General features: G+C 44.7%; 1 protein-coding gene across 3 annotated transcripts; it reads left to right on the top strand.

Moving 5' to 3' along the window:
* Positions 1–11,463: 11,463 nt before the first annotated feature.
* Positions 11,464–15,256, top strand: TIMM10 (translocase of inner mitochondrial membrane 10). 3 transcript variants are annotated; one of them, XM_012552698.3, is made up of 4 exons: positions 11,465–11,615; positions 11,954–12,123; positions 14,113–14,229; positions 14,967–15,256. In XM_012552698.3, the coding sequence occupies exons 3-4, from the start codon at positions 14,159–14,161 to the stop codon at positions 15,166–15,168; spliced, it is 273 nt and encodes a 90-aa protein (XP_012408152.1). In that variant the 5' UTR covers positions 11,465–11,615; positions 11,954–12,123; positions 14,113–14,158; the 3' UTR covers positions 15,169–15,256. The 3 variants fall into 3 exon arrangements, with proteins under 3 accessions (XP_012408153.1, XP_012408152.1, XP_031799765.1); XM_031943905.1 differs by lacking the exon at positions 11,465–11,615 and adding an exon at positions 11,636–11,745; XM_012552699.3 differs by lacking the exon at positions 11,954–12,123 and having other exon boundaries at positions 11,464–11,615.
* Positions 15,257–16,220: the final 964 nt, after the last annotated feature.

Consider the following 16,220-nt stretch of genomic DNA (forward strand, 5'->3'; position numbering starts at 1 on the left):
GGCGGGCAATCACATCACTGTTTAAAAATACATCCTGACCTTTCCAAAGCTAGCTTCTGAGCCGAGAGCACGCCGGGCACCTGGATGTACGTATGAGCCAGAGATGGGAAACAGGAGGGAGGCAGACAATGGATTCCTCCAACTGCTCCCGTTCTCGTTGCACAGAGGACCAGAGATCCCAGCTAGCTGAATGCTCTAATTTTGTAGGAGGGAAAACAGGCTCTAGCAGATGATATAATTTGCCAAAATCACCTTGCAGGAAAACTAGGATTTGAATTCAGGTCTTCTTTCTGAATCCAGCCCTTTTCCTGCTTACCTCACTCCCAATTGACCCATTGGGCTTAGCTTTTCCTTTGGGTGTCTTAGTAACTAAAGGTGTTTCCAGTGCTCTTGAAGGCAGCTCTATGGACCAGATTGCCTTCTGTCTCTAGTTCTCCATGGTTTCCTCATCCAAAGCCTACTGCCTGCTTCTTTCCGTCTGTTCTATAATGGGGGTTGCCCAATCTAGAAGGAGGACTGAAATGGCTTCAGGAGATGCTAGCTTCAGCTTTGGAGCTAATTATTAGCTGTCTTATTTTCCCAAGTCTCTTTTTTCCTCATCTGTAAAATGACAGGTTGGACTTGGTACCTCTAATGCTGGAGTTTTTAACCTGGGGTCCATGGTCTTCTCAAAGGGGATCATGGATAGATTTTACAGGATAAGTGAATGAGAAAAATATTGCAACTTTATTTTCACTAATCTCAAACCAAACCAAGCATTTCTTTTAATTGTAAATGTAGGTGAGAGATCATTATTTTGAGCAAAGGTCCCTAAGGCTTCCCCAGACTGACAAAGAGGTCCATGATACAAAAACAGTAGTTAAGAATCCCTGTTCTAATTCCTTATCCAGGGATACTATATTACGTTTTCATGATTTATCCAGTTCCTATATTCTAAAGTCCCTTCTGGCTCTGCCATTCTATATTCTAAGCTCCCTCTAGACTCAGCCTTTCTTCTAAGGGATCTCCTAGTTCTGATATTCTATGTTGTGAGGTCCCTTCCAGCTCTGGGGTTCTAAGCTTCTACTTAGGGAGACACTACTATGTTCTAGACATCCCAAAGCCATATAGAAAAATATATGACAGTTTCTGCTCTCAAGGAATTCACAGGCCAGGTGAAGATAAATCATATATGTGAAGCAATAAAAACAATATTCATTGATAAAAATAATTACACACTAGCAGTAAGAAATCCATGCATAATAAATCAAGACCTGGCAGTTTTCCATGATACACCTGTCTGGTACAATTGCTCTTTTCTAATTCAGCCATCTGTTCAACCCAGCCACACTTGCCCCTCCAAACACTATATGCACATCTATGTATACATTGCATGCTGACACATTATACTAATCCATTTCCACTGATGATTTTCTGAGAAGCATCTGGTGAAGAGACTCTGGATTTGCTAAGCCTCTGCCAGCAGACATGTCCCTCCCCCCCCCCCGCCCCACTCCCATAAGCTCTGTAGCTTCATGGAACTCTAGAATTTGATTGTTTGGGGAAAAAAGGCAGCCCCATACCTGTTAGGAATCCCCTTCTGCAATACCCAAAGGTTTTCTTAAAGAACTCCAGTGGTAGGGAACTCACCACATCCTCTTCTCCTTTGGGACAGCTCTAAGTGGTAGAAGGCGTTTCCGTACATGAAGTCAAAGTCTACTTTTCCCCCTAAGTTCTACCCACTGAATTGCTTCTGCTTTAACAGGACCGAGCAGAACAAGTTGAATTAATTTTTCTTGGGACAGCCCTTCAGATACTTAAAGATGGCTACTATGTCCCTATTGAACCATCTCTTCTCTAAGCTAAGCCTCCTTAATGTTGTCATAATGTGTACAACCCCTGTAATTTTTAAATGGCCAGATCCCCCGGCCCCTCACCTGGTTGCCCGACCCTGGATGTACTCCAGCTGCTCAATTACTACTTCAAATGTGGTACCCACAATTGAACACACCATTCTATATGTGGTCAAACTAGGGCAGATGACAACAGGAGTTCCGTGTTCTGGACATTTGGTCTCTCTTAATGTAGCCTAAGATCCCATTAGCTATTCTTGGCTGCCATATTGCAGTGTTGACTCACTTTGAGCCCGCAGTCTATAGATTGTTTTGTATTAACTTCTGGTCAGCCACAACTCTCCCACCTTCAACCCATGAAGTTAATTTTTAAAATCCAAGTATAGAACTCTGTATTTATCTCAATTAAATTTTATCTTATTCAATTCAGCTCATGATTCTAGTTCATTAAGGCTTTTGTTTGTTTATTTTATCCTATCATCCAAGATAGTGGTTTGGATCTGGTAATCAGTCAGTCAATCCACAAATATTTATTAAGCACCTACTATATACATTGTATTAAACACTGGAAATATAAATACAAAGAATGAAACAATCGGGACTAAGGAAAGACTTAAATGCTGATGAGAGAGAGAAAAAACAAATATATAAGTGTATATGACATAAATTTAAAGTTAATAAATGGAAATTTCAACAAAGTAGTTGAATATAAGGTAATTAGAGAGGGGCACCCAGGTGATGCGATGGGTAGAATTCTGAGCTTAGAGTCAAGAAGATTCATTTTCATCTGGTCTCAGACACTTACTGGCTTCATGACTTTGGCAAGGCACTTCACTGTGTTTGCCTCAGTTTCCTTATCTATCAAATGAGCTGGAAAAGGAAATGATAAAGCACTCCAGTTTCTTTGCCAAGAAAACCCCAGATTGGGTCACAAAGAGGCAGACAGGACTGAAATGACTGAACAACTATAAGAGCAACATTTAGAGAGGGAGGGACTCTGTAGGTCTGTTCTCTAGGGGCCACCCTAGCTAAGAAGAAAGAGGATCACTATCCAGATTGGCTACAGGCTAATTGATTTCTGGCTACCAGAACTCTCAAAGATCATCTTCTAAGTCATGGAGGGCCACAAGCTACAAGCCCTCTAGAGAGGGGAGGAATCTACAGGGATGAAAATGGAAATCCTTGGGGATACTAAAATGGCATATATAGGCACATATACAGACACATAGACCAATACTCATACATCCTTCTCCAGGCCCACATTTCGTGAACTTCCTTTCTCATCCTCCCCAGATCTGCCCACAGACTGACAAAAGACCATGAGGTTGCCCAACTGAAGGATGTATCAAGGATACCTGGACAAAGCAGTGATATCTGGTGATGAGTCTCCAATGTCCCCTTCTGCTCTCCTCTTCACTGTAATTCTCTAAGTCTCTTCTATCTCCCCAGTCCAGGATGAGATTTGAGGTAGGTAGCTAGGCCTAGATTTAGGAATTAAAGGGCTAGAGTTAACTTCCTATCTTCTTTCCTCCTCTGAGTCCTTTGTTCTCCCGCTAAACACATCTTTGATATCAACCACTTCTCATCATATCTTGGCTTCCTTGGAAGAATCCAAGGGGAATCAAAGAATTCCAAGGATCTCTGGTTTTCCAAAGTCAAAGGAGCACAGGCCATCCCTTAGGATGCCAAACATCTGATTGGGGTGCAAACTTCCCTTTTATCTGATGAAGTTTCCCATCTGGAGGAAATCTTGGCCACAGATACCCTTCTTGATTGACACACAGATGAGTTCAAGGATTTTCAATGGACAGACAGTCAAGGGGGACTTAGAGGGCTCTCTGCTTAAGTGCTAGCTAAGTCCTTTAGATGGCTAGCCCCTCGGGAACACCATTGTCTCTGTCTAGACCACTGAATCTAGAATCTGTGTTTGCCACATTTCCCTATCCATCAAATGAGCTGGAGAAGGCAATGATAAAGCACTCCAGTTTCTTTGCCAAGAAAACCCCAGATTGGGTCACGAAGAGGCAGACAGGACTGAAATGACCCAACAACAATAAAAGCAACATTTAGAGAGGGAGGGACTCTGTAGGGATATTTATTGATAGTCCCAACCTTGTCAATGATTAGGCACTTGACTCTGGGACATTAACTTCCTCTCCCTAGACTTCCTCTACTGTAAAACGGAAAACTTAGACTAGATAATACTCTTCTTGACTGACCCACAGTTGAGTTCTACTCAAGGATTTTCAATGGGCAGTCAAGTGCGACTTAGGGGGCTCTCTGCTTAAGTGCTAAGTCATCTAAAGCCCAAGGGGCTATGGGAACACCATTGTCTGAAAGACCACTGAATCTAGAATCTGAAAGATGGGATATTGATAGTCCTAGCTTGTCACTGATTAGACACTTGGCTCTGGGACATTAACTTCCTCTTTATAGACTCAATTTTCCCTACTGTAAAATGGAAGGTTCCTTCCATGAATCTTCTCAGAGGTCCCTTCCATGAATATATGATCAAGCCTGTTCTGTTTGCATATTGAACCTCTGGTCCTTGGGAGGTGACAGGAGTTGGGGGAAGCAGGAAGAGAAGGATAAAGTTAGGGGGGGAAGGATGGGGCTGGTGTGTCTCCTACCTGCTGCTGCCCTAGTATGTGCCTCTGTCTGTGTCTTCCTTCCTCCAGCTGTACTGTCTCACTCCCTTCTCTTTAAGCCCATAATGTCTCTTGCCCTTAACTCTGGCAGAGGAGTCCACCTTCTGCCTCCTCTGTCATCCTCCCCCCAGGACTCTAGCCAGCCAGGGCTCATTGTTTATGGCCCCGGTTGGTACAACACCCGTCTGGACTTAGAGGCTCATATTTCCAACAAGAGACTGACAGGTGGCATCTCTCAATTTCCCCTCCCCCTCCTTTAGGCAGCCTCGTCTCCCCTCATTCCACTCTACCCCCTGGGATGCCAAGCCCGGAACCACCTCTCCAGGAGGTAAAGAACCAGAGGAGCAACTTCTTCTGATTCTGCAGGAAAGCCCCCCCTATTTTCCAATCAGTCTGTAGCCCTTCTATAGGATCCTGCCCATCCTGAAAGACTCTTGGCTTCTTTTTCCTTCTCAGACATTTCCCAAGTTTCCCCTTTCAATCCCTTTCTCCTCCCCAGAGAGAGGCAGCTGCACTAGGGTAGATTAGGGAAGGAAGTTAGAAGCAGAAAGATTGCTGCCAGCTTCAGGGGATCACATCCTGGGAAATGATGGACGATATTAATAATAGTAACTGACATTTACATAGTGCTTTGTGGTTTATGAAATTTTTTATATAGATATTCCCTCATTTAATCCTCACAACCATCCTGTCAGGTAGGTTTTACAAATGGAGAAACTAAGGCTCAGGAAGAGATAAATAACTTCATAGAACCGAAGAAACCCAGATTGAAAGGGTCATTAAGAGACTTTCTCATCCAATCCGTATCCCATAGTCCCATTATCACTGGGGCAAGGGTTCCTAATTTCTTAATAATTCTCTGTTTGGCCTCCAAAGTTCTTTACAAAATGGGTCCACAGTTCCAATGGTCTTGTGACGTAGCATTCTCACTCTTTTTGTTGTTTGCTTGCATTTTATTTTCTTCATCATTTTCTTTTCTGGTTTGATTTGATTTTTCTTGTACAGCAACATAATTATATAAATATGTATACATATGTTGAATTTAAGATATATTTCTACCATCTTTAACATATATTGGACTACTTGCCATTTAGGGGAGGGGATAGGAGAAGGGGGAAGAAACCGGAACATAAGTTTTTGCAAGGGCTAATGTTGCAGAATTATCTATGTATATGTTTTGAAAAATAAAAAGTTTTATTTAATTTAAAAAAGAGAAAAAAACCCAAAATGGGTCTAGTCCCTTCAGAATTATTACATATTATCTTCCTTCATATATTCTATACTCTAGCCAGAGCTTTAATGTCGATCTCTCACCTTTGTGCCTCTGTATTCCTGCCTGAAATGCTTCTTCCCTTCGTTTTCATCTCTTGGAACTCTAGCTCCCTTCAGGACTCAGATCAATGTTAATCTTTTTAAGGCTGAGGGATTATTTTCATTTGTGCCTCTCACAATGCCTGCCTGGCACATAGTAGGTGCGGAAGAAATTATCGATTGATTGACAGTATGAAAGTCCCTATCCCTAATAATTGCTCATCTGGTCTCTTCTTGACTATCTCCAGTAAGGAGGAACTCACTATTTCATAAGTCATACCAATCCATTTCTGGACAAATCTTTTATTAGAAAGTTTTTCTTTACTTTGAGCTAAAACTTTTTCACCTTCAACTCTTCTTCCTGGCACTACCCTCTGGGAGTTAATAAGAACAAATCTAATCTGTATGTAGTCATTCAATACACTTCAAAAACGCTGTTGTGGTTTTAGTTGTTTTTCAGTCATGCCCTATTCTTCATAACCTCATTTGGGGTTTTCTTGGTCAATACTGGAGTTGGTTTGCCATTTCCTTCTCCAGTTCATTTTCAGATGAGGAACGGAGGTTAACAAGGCTAAATGATTTGTCCAGAGTCACACAGCTAGTAATTGTCTGGATATATGGGTCTTCCTGACTTTAAATCCCACCTTCTATCACATCACCACCTAGTTGTTCTAACTAACCTAATTTCTTCAGGCTAAATATCCCAATTCTTCTTCTCCTCCTCCTCCTCATCATCTTCCTCCTCCTTCTCACCTAAACAGCATGCAATCCAATATAGGTTAAACAGGTGCAGTTCTTCTAAACATATTTCCATATCCATCATGCTGGGCAAGAAAAATGAGATCAAAAAGGAAAAAAACAAAACATGAGAAAGAAAAAAAAAAAAAAACAAGCGAACAAACAACAATTACAACAAAAAGGTGAAAAGAATATGCTTTGATCTACATTCAGTCTCCTTAGTTCTCTCTCTAGCTGCAGATGGATCTTTTCATCACAAGTTTATCCAGTTTTCTTGATGGACACATTTTATGCCTCTAGTAGTACTCTTCCAGAGTACAGTCGGCTTTTTGTTTATATTGCTGTATCTGCCTTGACTAGCACAGTGTCTTGCTCACAGTATGTTTTTCAAAATTTCTGAGAAATTTCAGTTGAATTGTTGAAAGCCATCTCATTATCCTAATCATATTCCCAACTAGGAAAAAAAATTCTTCCTAAAATGGAACCTTCCCAAGGCTACATAGTGAGGGAGTGATGGAGCCAAGATCTGAGTTCAGGTCTTTTTTATGAGGAAATGTGGACTCCCTCTACTGCATCAGAGAGGGCAAAAGGGAAGGTTTGGGAGGGTGAGGGGAGAGGAAAAGCAAGTTGTTGGCTTGTAAGTTGAGTTCTTGTGCGTCTTGCCAACTCTGCTGCTGGCCAGCTCCAACGAACAGAAGACCAGAATCCACTTCAAGAAGACTAAACATTTATCCCTGTCTTTGTCCCCGGTAGAAAGATTATCATTTGCATTTTATAGATGAGGAAGAGAAGAGTATGTGATGTGCTGAACTAGGAGTCAAAACCCTGGTTCAGGTCCTACTTTTGACATTTATTAGCTAGATGACCAGAGGGACGCCATTCCAGCTCTCAATCTCAAGTGAACTCTCTAAAATGATGAATTACAGATGTAATGATGAATTGTGATCTCACAGGTCTGAGGTGTATTGACAGTTGAAGAAACTGAGGCTTCAAGAGGTTGTGATTTGAGTAGAGACACACAATCGATAAGTACCTAAAGCCTCCTGCTCCCTAGTCCTGTTGTCTCCATGCTGCTGTGCTCCCAGACAGAAAACTCTTCCATCTGTCCCAAACTCGCCTGCTGTCATTTGATCACATCCCCTCTTGTTCTGCCCTCATTGGAGATGGAAAGCAGCTGGTCACCATCTTCCCTTCTAAAATCCAATGATATCCCCTTTTTAAACCTACCACCTGCTTTCTCATCTAAATACAATAGCTCCTTTTGAGTCTGATTCCTCAGTCTTTTCATCACCTTAGTAGGGACTTTTTCTAGGTCTTCTTCAATTCCTCCCTTTACTCTTTAAAATACAGGGAGCCCATGGAGGCTGGAGAAATGTCCAGGGGGAGGGAGCTTGACTGTGTTTCTTTGATTTTTGTTACTGTGTCAAGCTCCTTTTCTCATCTTGAGCCTGGTTTTTTCCATCTAGGAGAGAACAATACTGACCCCTGGTGAAATACAATGATAAAACTTCCTTCCATGAAAGGAGAGAAGATGGAAGCATCTTTGGTAATGTCAGGTTGGGAAAATGAATCTGGACAAAATACGGGAGCAAGTGACTTTTAGAGGGAGGGTCTGGGCTAGCAAATGATGGAGATTGAGGAGAGAAGAATATTGGGTTCATAACTGGAGGACATTAGTTTTTTGACTTCTGGCTGGTAAGTCTCCTACTCTTTTTGAGCATAAAATTAGGGAGTTGAGCTAAATCATTTCCTCTAGATCTATGTATTCCATAAGAAATAAGAGCTGAGGAGAAACAATATAGTCTATAGAAAAGAGGGGAGAGAGATGGAAGGAACGGGATTGGGGAAAACATATCAATTCCTCTCTGAACCTTTCAGAAGCAAGGTGGTAGGAGAAAGTCAGCTGGCCTAGCTCAACCCTGTGAATTCGTAGGCAGTCTTGTGAAACATCTAAACTATCAGCCCACTGGAACTTGAATTTTAAGCTTGAAGGAGCCTGAAGTGATTGGTCCAGTCTTTGATTTTACATATGAGGGAACTGAGACTTAAAGAGGTGAAATGATTTGTCCGTGATCACACTACAGATTGATGGCAGAATTAGAATGAGAACTCAAGTGTCGCCTTGTGGCTGAGACTCAAGAGAAAGCCATGATGGGGAGGAAGTAATAGTTTAAAAATCCTCCCTTTCCTTCCTTCCCCTTCATTTCCTTTCTCTTCTCTTCCTTCCATTCATCCCTCCACCAAGTATTTATAAAGGACCTACTATGTGCAAGAACTGTGCTAAGTCCTAGAATTATAAAGATTAAAAAGAAATAGTTCCTGTGCTCGAGGAACTTACACAGTATCAGGATAAACATTTGTCCCATGTACACATACAAGTATTCACACAAAAGTATATAAAGTAAAAACAAGGTGATTTTAGGTAGGAGTTTCCTAATTCTTTATGGTTTAGATAACTGTTTAACACAATGCCTGTTACATAGTAGGAGCTTAACAAATGTTTGTTGACTTCCTCTCAGTGAATCAAAGGCAGTCATTTCTTTAACTGTAACAAAGGAATCAGACTGTTACTTTTTAGCCCACATTGCTGCCCTCTCTATGTCTCCTTTTCCCCATCCATTAAATCCATCCATTAGTTAGTAAAAATCCATCCATTAGAATGCTAGATTTAGAGCTGGAAGTGACTTTAATCTGGTCAGGCCTCTTCATTTTATAGAGGAGGGAATTGAAGCCCAGAGAGTGACTTTGACAAATTCAAAAGCTGGTTAAAAAGTGGCAGAGGCGGGCTTCTAATAACCACATGCCTCAGTTTCCTCATTTGTAAAATGAGAGGGTTGAACTATATGATCTATAAATTTCCAGCTCTTTGGGTTCATGTCATAAAAGTTTCCTTCCAGGGCTAAAGTTCCATGGGTCTGAAAGCAGGGTATTAAGAGTCAAAGGAAGGAAGGAATGGCTGGGATCAAGTCTAGATTCGAACTCTAGCCAGAAATTAGGTAGTAAGTAAGAACGTACACTGCTATTACTATCAGCGCTTTGTGGCCAAGATCTCCCAATTGGTTCAGAGTCAGTAAACTATGTGGAGGCAGTAAAATGATGATAAAGTAGTATATTGTGGTCAGAGCAATGACTTTTGTCACAGGATCTGGGTTCGAATCCTAGCTGAGAAGTAACCCAATTACAGATACTCAAGAGGAGGAAGTGATAATCCAACGGGACCCAGAATCCTTTGGACAACCTCTCTGACAAGTGGTCATTCAGCCATTGTTTTTTGTTTGAAGGCCTGGTGAGGAGAATCCTGCCACTTCAATTGGTTGATAAGCACATATATTATGTTGTTATATTATATACATATATGTGCATATATAATTATATATTATAATATATATTATAATTGTATATATATGTGTGTATACATATACATATAAAAAAAAATAAAATAAAATTCTAAAAAAAAAACTGGCTGATACTCAATTAAATTTACTATTTATTTATAAGCACCTACTATACCAGGCTAAATGACTCAGAGGATGGAGTACTGGGACTGGAGTCAAGAAGCCCCGAGTTCAAACTCCACTTCAAATACTCACTAGCTCTGAGACCCTACACATATCATTTAATCCATTGAAGAAGGAAATAGCAAACCACTATCTTTGCCAAGGAAACCTCCTAGGAGTCAGGAAGGATCAGACGGGACTGAAGAAACAAACATAAAAAACGTGCCAGGTACCGCCATTTATTCCTCCGTTGGCTGGCTGGAATCCACGCTAAATGTTTATTTACAATTAAGTCTAGATTGGCTTCTGCAACTTGGGTTTTTGCCCCTTGTTTTATGTTCTGGGGACAAACAAGCCCAATTCCTTGGATCTCGGTTTCTTATGGGTAACATGAGGAGAAGATGCTCTTGGGCGCGTTCTTTCTCTTTTCCAAAGCTTCAAGGTACAAGGTGGCCAAGCGTCTGTTTTTCTCGTGGTCCAGTCCCTTCCGGCTGGATGGGATCTTCGCCTTAAAGCTGGGAGGGACCTAGAGAACATCCAGTCTGGGACCCCTCCCCATTTTAGAGATGGGGAAACTGGGATCCAGAGAGAAGTGACTGGTCCAAAGCGACCCAGGGGGGTAAACCACAGCGCTGGGATTTGACCCCTAATTCATCGGAATAAGCTGCCTTTTCAGTAAAGACAGTTGGGGTCACAAAGCTGCAAAATTATGCAAAAATGATGCCCAATGTGGACACGTGCCCCTTCTAGATGGTCTATTGGGCAATCTCACCGGGAAAGGGAACGTCTGGTGGGTGGGGGGCTGGCCTTTTCTTTGGGGAGTTATGTTAGGTCAGGTCGCTATGGAAGAAAAGCTAACAGGGTGGGGAGGAAGCAAGAGAGTTGGAACTCAGAATTTTACCCCCAAAATTACATTTTTGTAAATGTAACGGGGAAAATTAAACACTCCTGAGAATAAATAGTAAATTTAATTGAGTATCAGCCAGTTTTTTTTTTAGAATTTTATTTTATTTTTTTTAATAATTATTAATGAGAATTTTTAAGAATTATATTTTTGTGGGGCGGGAAAGAGGCAGAGAAGAAAGAGTCTCGCATTGGAGTCGGGAGATGGGCGTTCCAGGCTTTGCCCGTGATCCGTGGGAAGACTGCGCTCCCTCAACTTTCTGTATCTGTAAAATGGGTATTAGGAGGTGGGGCGGGGAAGAGGAGAGCAGCTCCCCTAGGACTACGCTTTGCATCCGCAGCGCTTCGCCCCGGACCCGGGAGAAAATGAATAAATGCTTGTGCGGCAGCCCGGGCCGGCAGCTTCTGGGCCCGCGCCCTCCAGCCCACGTGGAGTGCAGCAGCAGCCCGAAGCCCCGCCCCTGTCCGGCGTCTGTGACGTCACAAAGGCTCGGTCACTCGCATCTCGCGCCTCCAGCCCCCGGCTTCCTCTCCTTCCGCCCGCCGCCTTTCCCCTCTATGGTCGCGGCGCCCGTCTTCCTAGAGCGGACTCGGATCTCTCCCCCCATCCTACTCAGGGGCGGGACTTCCTGCTTCCCCGGAAGTGACCCAAGACTTTGGCTGCCAAGGTCCCACGCTTCACCTAGGTGAGTCCGAGTTGTTGCCGGGGGCGCCTGTTGGTCCTGGGCCGGTAGTAAGGGGATTCCGGACGTCTGGGTCTCCCGTGTGTCCTTCGTCACCCGCACGGGGGGAGAGAGCCGAGGACGGGAGGAGACAGTAATATCCCGCCTCTAGCCGTGACCCACGACCCAGACCCTTACCGTGACACTTTGACCCTCCCTCCTTCTCTACCTTGACCAGCTGACTGGCCCTCTCCCGGGGCGCCTCCACTCCCTAGCCAACCCCTGATCAGCACCCCTGACCTTCGCCCCCCACTGACCCCTGCCAGCTTTAGAAGTTGCTCGATTTCCCGGTCTGTCCTTAGGGTCGCGAGTCTTCGGCCGGAAGCGACCCAGAGGCTGTCGGGTACGGATGAGGAAGCTCGGGCCCGCCGCGGCCCAGTGACTTGTCCGAGAAGGCGCAGCATCGGAGCCCGGGTCATCGGTCTGCAGACGCGGCCCCTGGGGCCCGGACAGCCGCCGAGGGTCGGAGCGGGTAGGGCTTTCCGGGGGCCTCGCGGGCGGCCTTTCACAAAGGGGAAACTGAGGCCCGCGGCGCCCGCCTGTGCCGGCGCTGGTCCCCCGAGCGCCTCGGGACAGCCCAGGGCCCTGGATGCCTTGATGTTGATCTCCCTCGTGGGCCTGGGCTTATCTCACCGGCGTTGGCGCAGGGATCTATGGGATCCGGGTCGGAGGGCCTCACTTAAGCGCTCCGCGCTGCGACGGGCTCGGCAAGCCGCGGGTTAATGGCACTGCGCGCTGCTCTAGAAGGTTCTCTGAGTATAAATCGCGGGGAACACGCCCCTGGGCTGGGGCCGGGGGTGATGGGGGAGGTCCTGGCGCCGGATTTCCCCGTGGCGGTGAAATCTGATGGTATCAGCTCTCTGATCGCGCTCGGGAGGCTGGACCGGCCGAGCCTAGTGAGTGTTTCTTACGCTCCCGCTGTATGCTGGGCTCGGCAGTACCAAACGAAGTGGAGCACGGGGACCTGGCCCTTAAAGCTAAGCTTCGCCGCCGTGGGCGCCACTGTTGGTAAGGTCACGGAGTCGTGAATGTGAGAGACAGGTTGCAGTCAGTGATCCAGCACAGTGGGTGCTGCCCCTTCCATTTTATACGGGGAAAACCCACGGCTTGTAGAGGGGGAACGAGGCTGACCGCTCCATTCGGGAGCTCTGATCCTCCTACCATCTGCACTTGTGCTACTCCCGTCTTAGTCCTGCTGTTCCTTGTTCACAGCACGCCGGCCACCTCCCATTTCTGTGCCTCCTAGCTGGCTGCTCCCGATGTTTAAGGCCTCCTACCGCCATCCCCGCCTCCGTCTCCATTCTTTGGTTTCCCAGCTTTCTGTGGCAGGCCTGCCATGGTGCCCCTCGCGCTCCAGCCGCTGCCCTCTACGTTTATCTCATCTTCGTATAATTGTTTGCGTTAGATTGTACGGTCCTCAAGGAAATGGACCGGTCCCTTCTTTTTCTCTGAGCACTTAGCATGTAGGAGGTGCTTAATAAGTGTTTGGTGACTTAACCCGTTAGCACTTACAGAAACGTAAGGGAATAGAGCAGTAGAGTAGTAGAGCTTGTACTCTACTAACTCTCTGAAAATCTTGTTGCCCATTGGCATTGGAGAAAGACTCACCGTCTTCAAGAAATCATTCACCGAGTTGTAGTGGAAGCCCAGTGACAGACGGTCCACCAGAGGGTTCACACACAGACCAGTCTTGCTAAATGAGAATGGCTCATCCTTTTCTTGGCCATGGAATCATCGATGAGCTTTTCGTTCTCAGCTGAAGATCATCTCCTGTGACATAAAGGGTTACAGTAGAGTTGGTGGTGGGAATCCATCGATGAACTGTCAAAGCTCCCTTCTGCTGGTGTCAGTTATATTTTAATATGGTTCCTGGTTTGCCCCTCACTTCTCACAGATGGTGCTTGGGAATGGTCAGTGCTGGGTAGATCCTTCCAGTTTGGAAAGATAGGCTTATGACAAACTGTTTGTTGATTGATTAACTTGTTAGAAGGCCAGACTAATTAGGTCAATGGACAATCATCACAGGAGGTAGGCCATGTGGCAGCTTGTGAAGCCATCTCCTTAGGGCAAGAGGTCACTGAGATTTCGCTGGTTAGGGTAGTAGCCATAGGGATGAAATTATGACTCATTTACTAAGAGTAATAATTACACCATAGTTCTGTCTATTTGTAAAGACATTTTCTTCTTTGAGGCCTGTTGTCCCCCTTATATAAGCAAGACCTGAAAAAGTGTATACATGCCTGAAATGGCCCAGGATTGTGACTAGACCCCAGTGCCTCTGACTGAGTTCACTATACTTTTTATGTTACAGCAATTCCTAGTCGGCTTTAAACTGGGATAGAAGATGGAGGGAAATGGGTCACTAAAGATGGGGAACAAAGGAGGGCACTCTGATCTTGGGGTGAGAGCCTCTAAAGGGTGAATGGGTGCTGATAAGTTATGTCTGCCTTCCTTCCACCAGCCCAGGACCAAAGAAGCTGGGAACCACGGTGGCGTGAGAGACTGTGATGGATCCAGTTAGAGCCCAGCAGCTGGCAGCTGAGCTGGAGGTGGAGATGATGGCCGACATGTACAACAGGTACTGACGGAGATGCTTCTCTCTGATACACCAGGCTTGCCTGGCTCCCGCTAGTATTTGCTAGACAAACCATGAAATTCCCTTATGTTTCTGGAAGAAAGAAGAAACGTGTCTGATCAGATGCAAATTGTTCATTGTGTGTCGGTGACCTGGTCCGTAGAGAGGGGATCCTTCTCCCTTCCACTTCTATATCTGTTGACAGGCTTGTTTTAACTTAAATGCAAACAAAGCCAATTCTAGTTAGAATAAACTCACAAAACCTAAATTGAATCCTCCAAAATTCAACTGGAAATATATTCAGAATAACAACTTTGCAAATCACAAGTATACACATTTTGGTATCTATGCAGATGTTAATATTTTTTAAAAAGTCACAGTTGGCAAGATGACATCTTTGCTTGAAAACATTTTCTAGAGTATGAGGTAGTGAGACAGCATTGGGTTAGCGCAAAAGAGAAAGAAAGAAAGAATGGGATAGAATTCAGGGTGTGTGTGGCCATGGGTGAGAGGGACGGGGATGGGTAAGGAGGGAATGGCTGCTGTTTTTTGTTTGGGGAAAAGGGCAGAGAGGGAGTTCAGGGTTGAAACTTTGCACAACTGAATGGTATATGCTTACTGTGAGCTCAGTTCTGTGTCCCCGCCGGAGTCTATGAACAAGTTGTCGATGGGCCCTCCACCGAGTGGATAAGGGGCTCTTCAAGTATTGCAGATATTGAATGGCCTCTGGCTTTCCCCAGGATGACCAGTGCCTGCCACCGCAAGTGTGTCCCTCCCCATTATAAGGAAGCAGAACTTTCCAAGGGTGAATCTGTGTGTCTGGATCGATGTGTCTCCAAATACTTGGACATCCATGAGCGAATGGGCAAAAAACTGACAGAACTGTCCATGCAAGATGAAGAGCTGATGAAGAGGATGCAGCAAGGCTCGGGGCCAGTGTGAAGGCCCCCAGAGACAGCACCCACCCAGCCCTGGACTGCAGCCGGAACCTTTTTGCACTTATCAATAAAAATATTGGTGATTGTATGAATTGATTGTGAGGAATGGGTTATTTCTGCTGTCCTCAGAGAGCCTGGGCTCATTGGGAATGTGCAATCTATCAGACTGTAACAGTCCCTTAAAAATATTGGCCAGGAGATGCTGTTTGACAGCCTGGATGGGCCTCAGTGTCCATCTCTGTACTACTATCTTAAGGCATCTGGGAAGAGCAAAGTGGCTCTGGATTGTGACCACCAGGTAACTGGATTCCATTTCTTTTCCCTCTGTAATGGGTGAGATGAGCATTGTTCTGCCAAGTCCATCCAGACGCTGGGTGCAGGTTTCTGTCAGCAGATGGCGCTCTCAGCTCACTGAGAGCTTTGGCTTATTTACATCTGGGACAAGTGGCAGAACGGTTATATTTCTCCCAGATGGTTGGAGTTTTAAAACTCAAACTAGCTTCTCTTCCTAGTCTGCTGGTGACATGATGTGTCTCTTTGCCTGGTTGCTTTCTCATGTGATCTCTCTTGGGCAATTGATACATTGAAATGTACCAATTATCCATTTTGCCCCAAATTCTGGGCTGTGAATGCAAAAATTAATAAGGTTCATAGGCTTTTGTACTGCTAAGGGACTGCCAATCTATTCAAACTACAGTTCTGTATACACCAATGTACAGATACAGTACCTCTCCACAAAGGAGATGTGATCGTCCGAGTTACATAGGAAGTGAGTGGCCAAGAACCAGGATGAAAATCTATAAATCTTTTAACCCCAAATGGATTCCACCAGTTATCCCTGAAAGCCTTGTCCTCAGGGAGCTTACAGTCTGGTAGAGGAGAAAAAACTAAGAAACAGTTATTCTGAGATAGTCTGGGAACACTGACCTTTTGAATGACAAGCAAAATGTTACCAGGATGTAGAAAGTGAGCCATTTTCCATATATGTTTCTCCCTGATAGCAGCCCAAGTTGGCCCTCAACACTGTTTTTGATGGGGTGTTTTGGAATATGACCC

Source organism: Sarcophilus harrisii, chromosome 6 (genome assembly GCF_902635505.1).
Source record: "Sarcophilus harrisii chromosome 6, mSarHar1.11, whole genome shotgun sequence".
Classification (NCBI taxonomy): Eukaryota; Metazoa; Chordata; class Mammalia; order Dasyuromorphia; family Dasyuridae; genus Sarcophilus; species Sarcophilus harrisii.

What these genes read in the sequence shown, in the direction of transcription:
- TIMM10 (XM_012552699.3), top strand. Translation starts at nt 14,159, where the DNA reads ATGGATCCAGTTAGAGCCCAGCAGCTGGCAGCTGAGCTGGAGGTGGAG. An exon ending in ATGGCCGACATGTACAACAG is followed by an intron (nt 14,230 to 14,966) that starts GTACTGACGGAG and finishes GGCTTTCCCCAG; the next exon opens with GATGACCAGTGCCTGCCACC.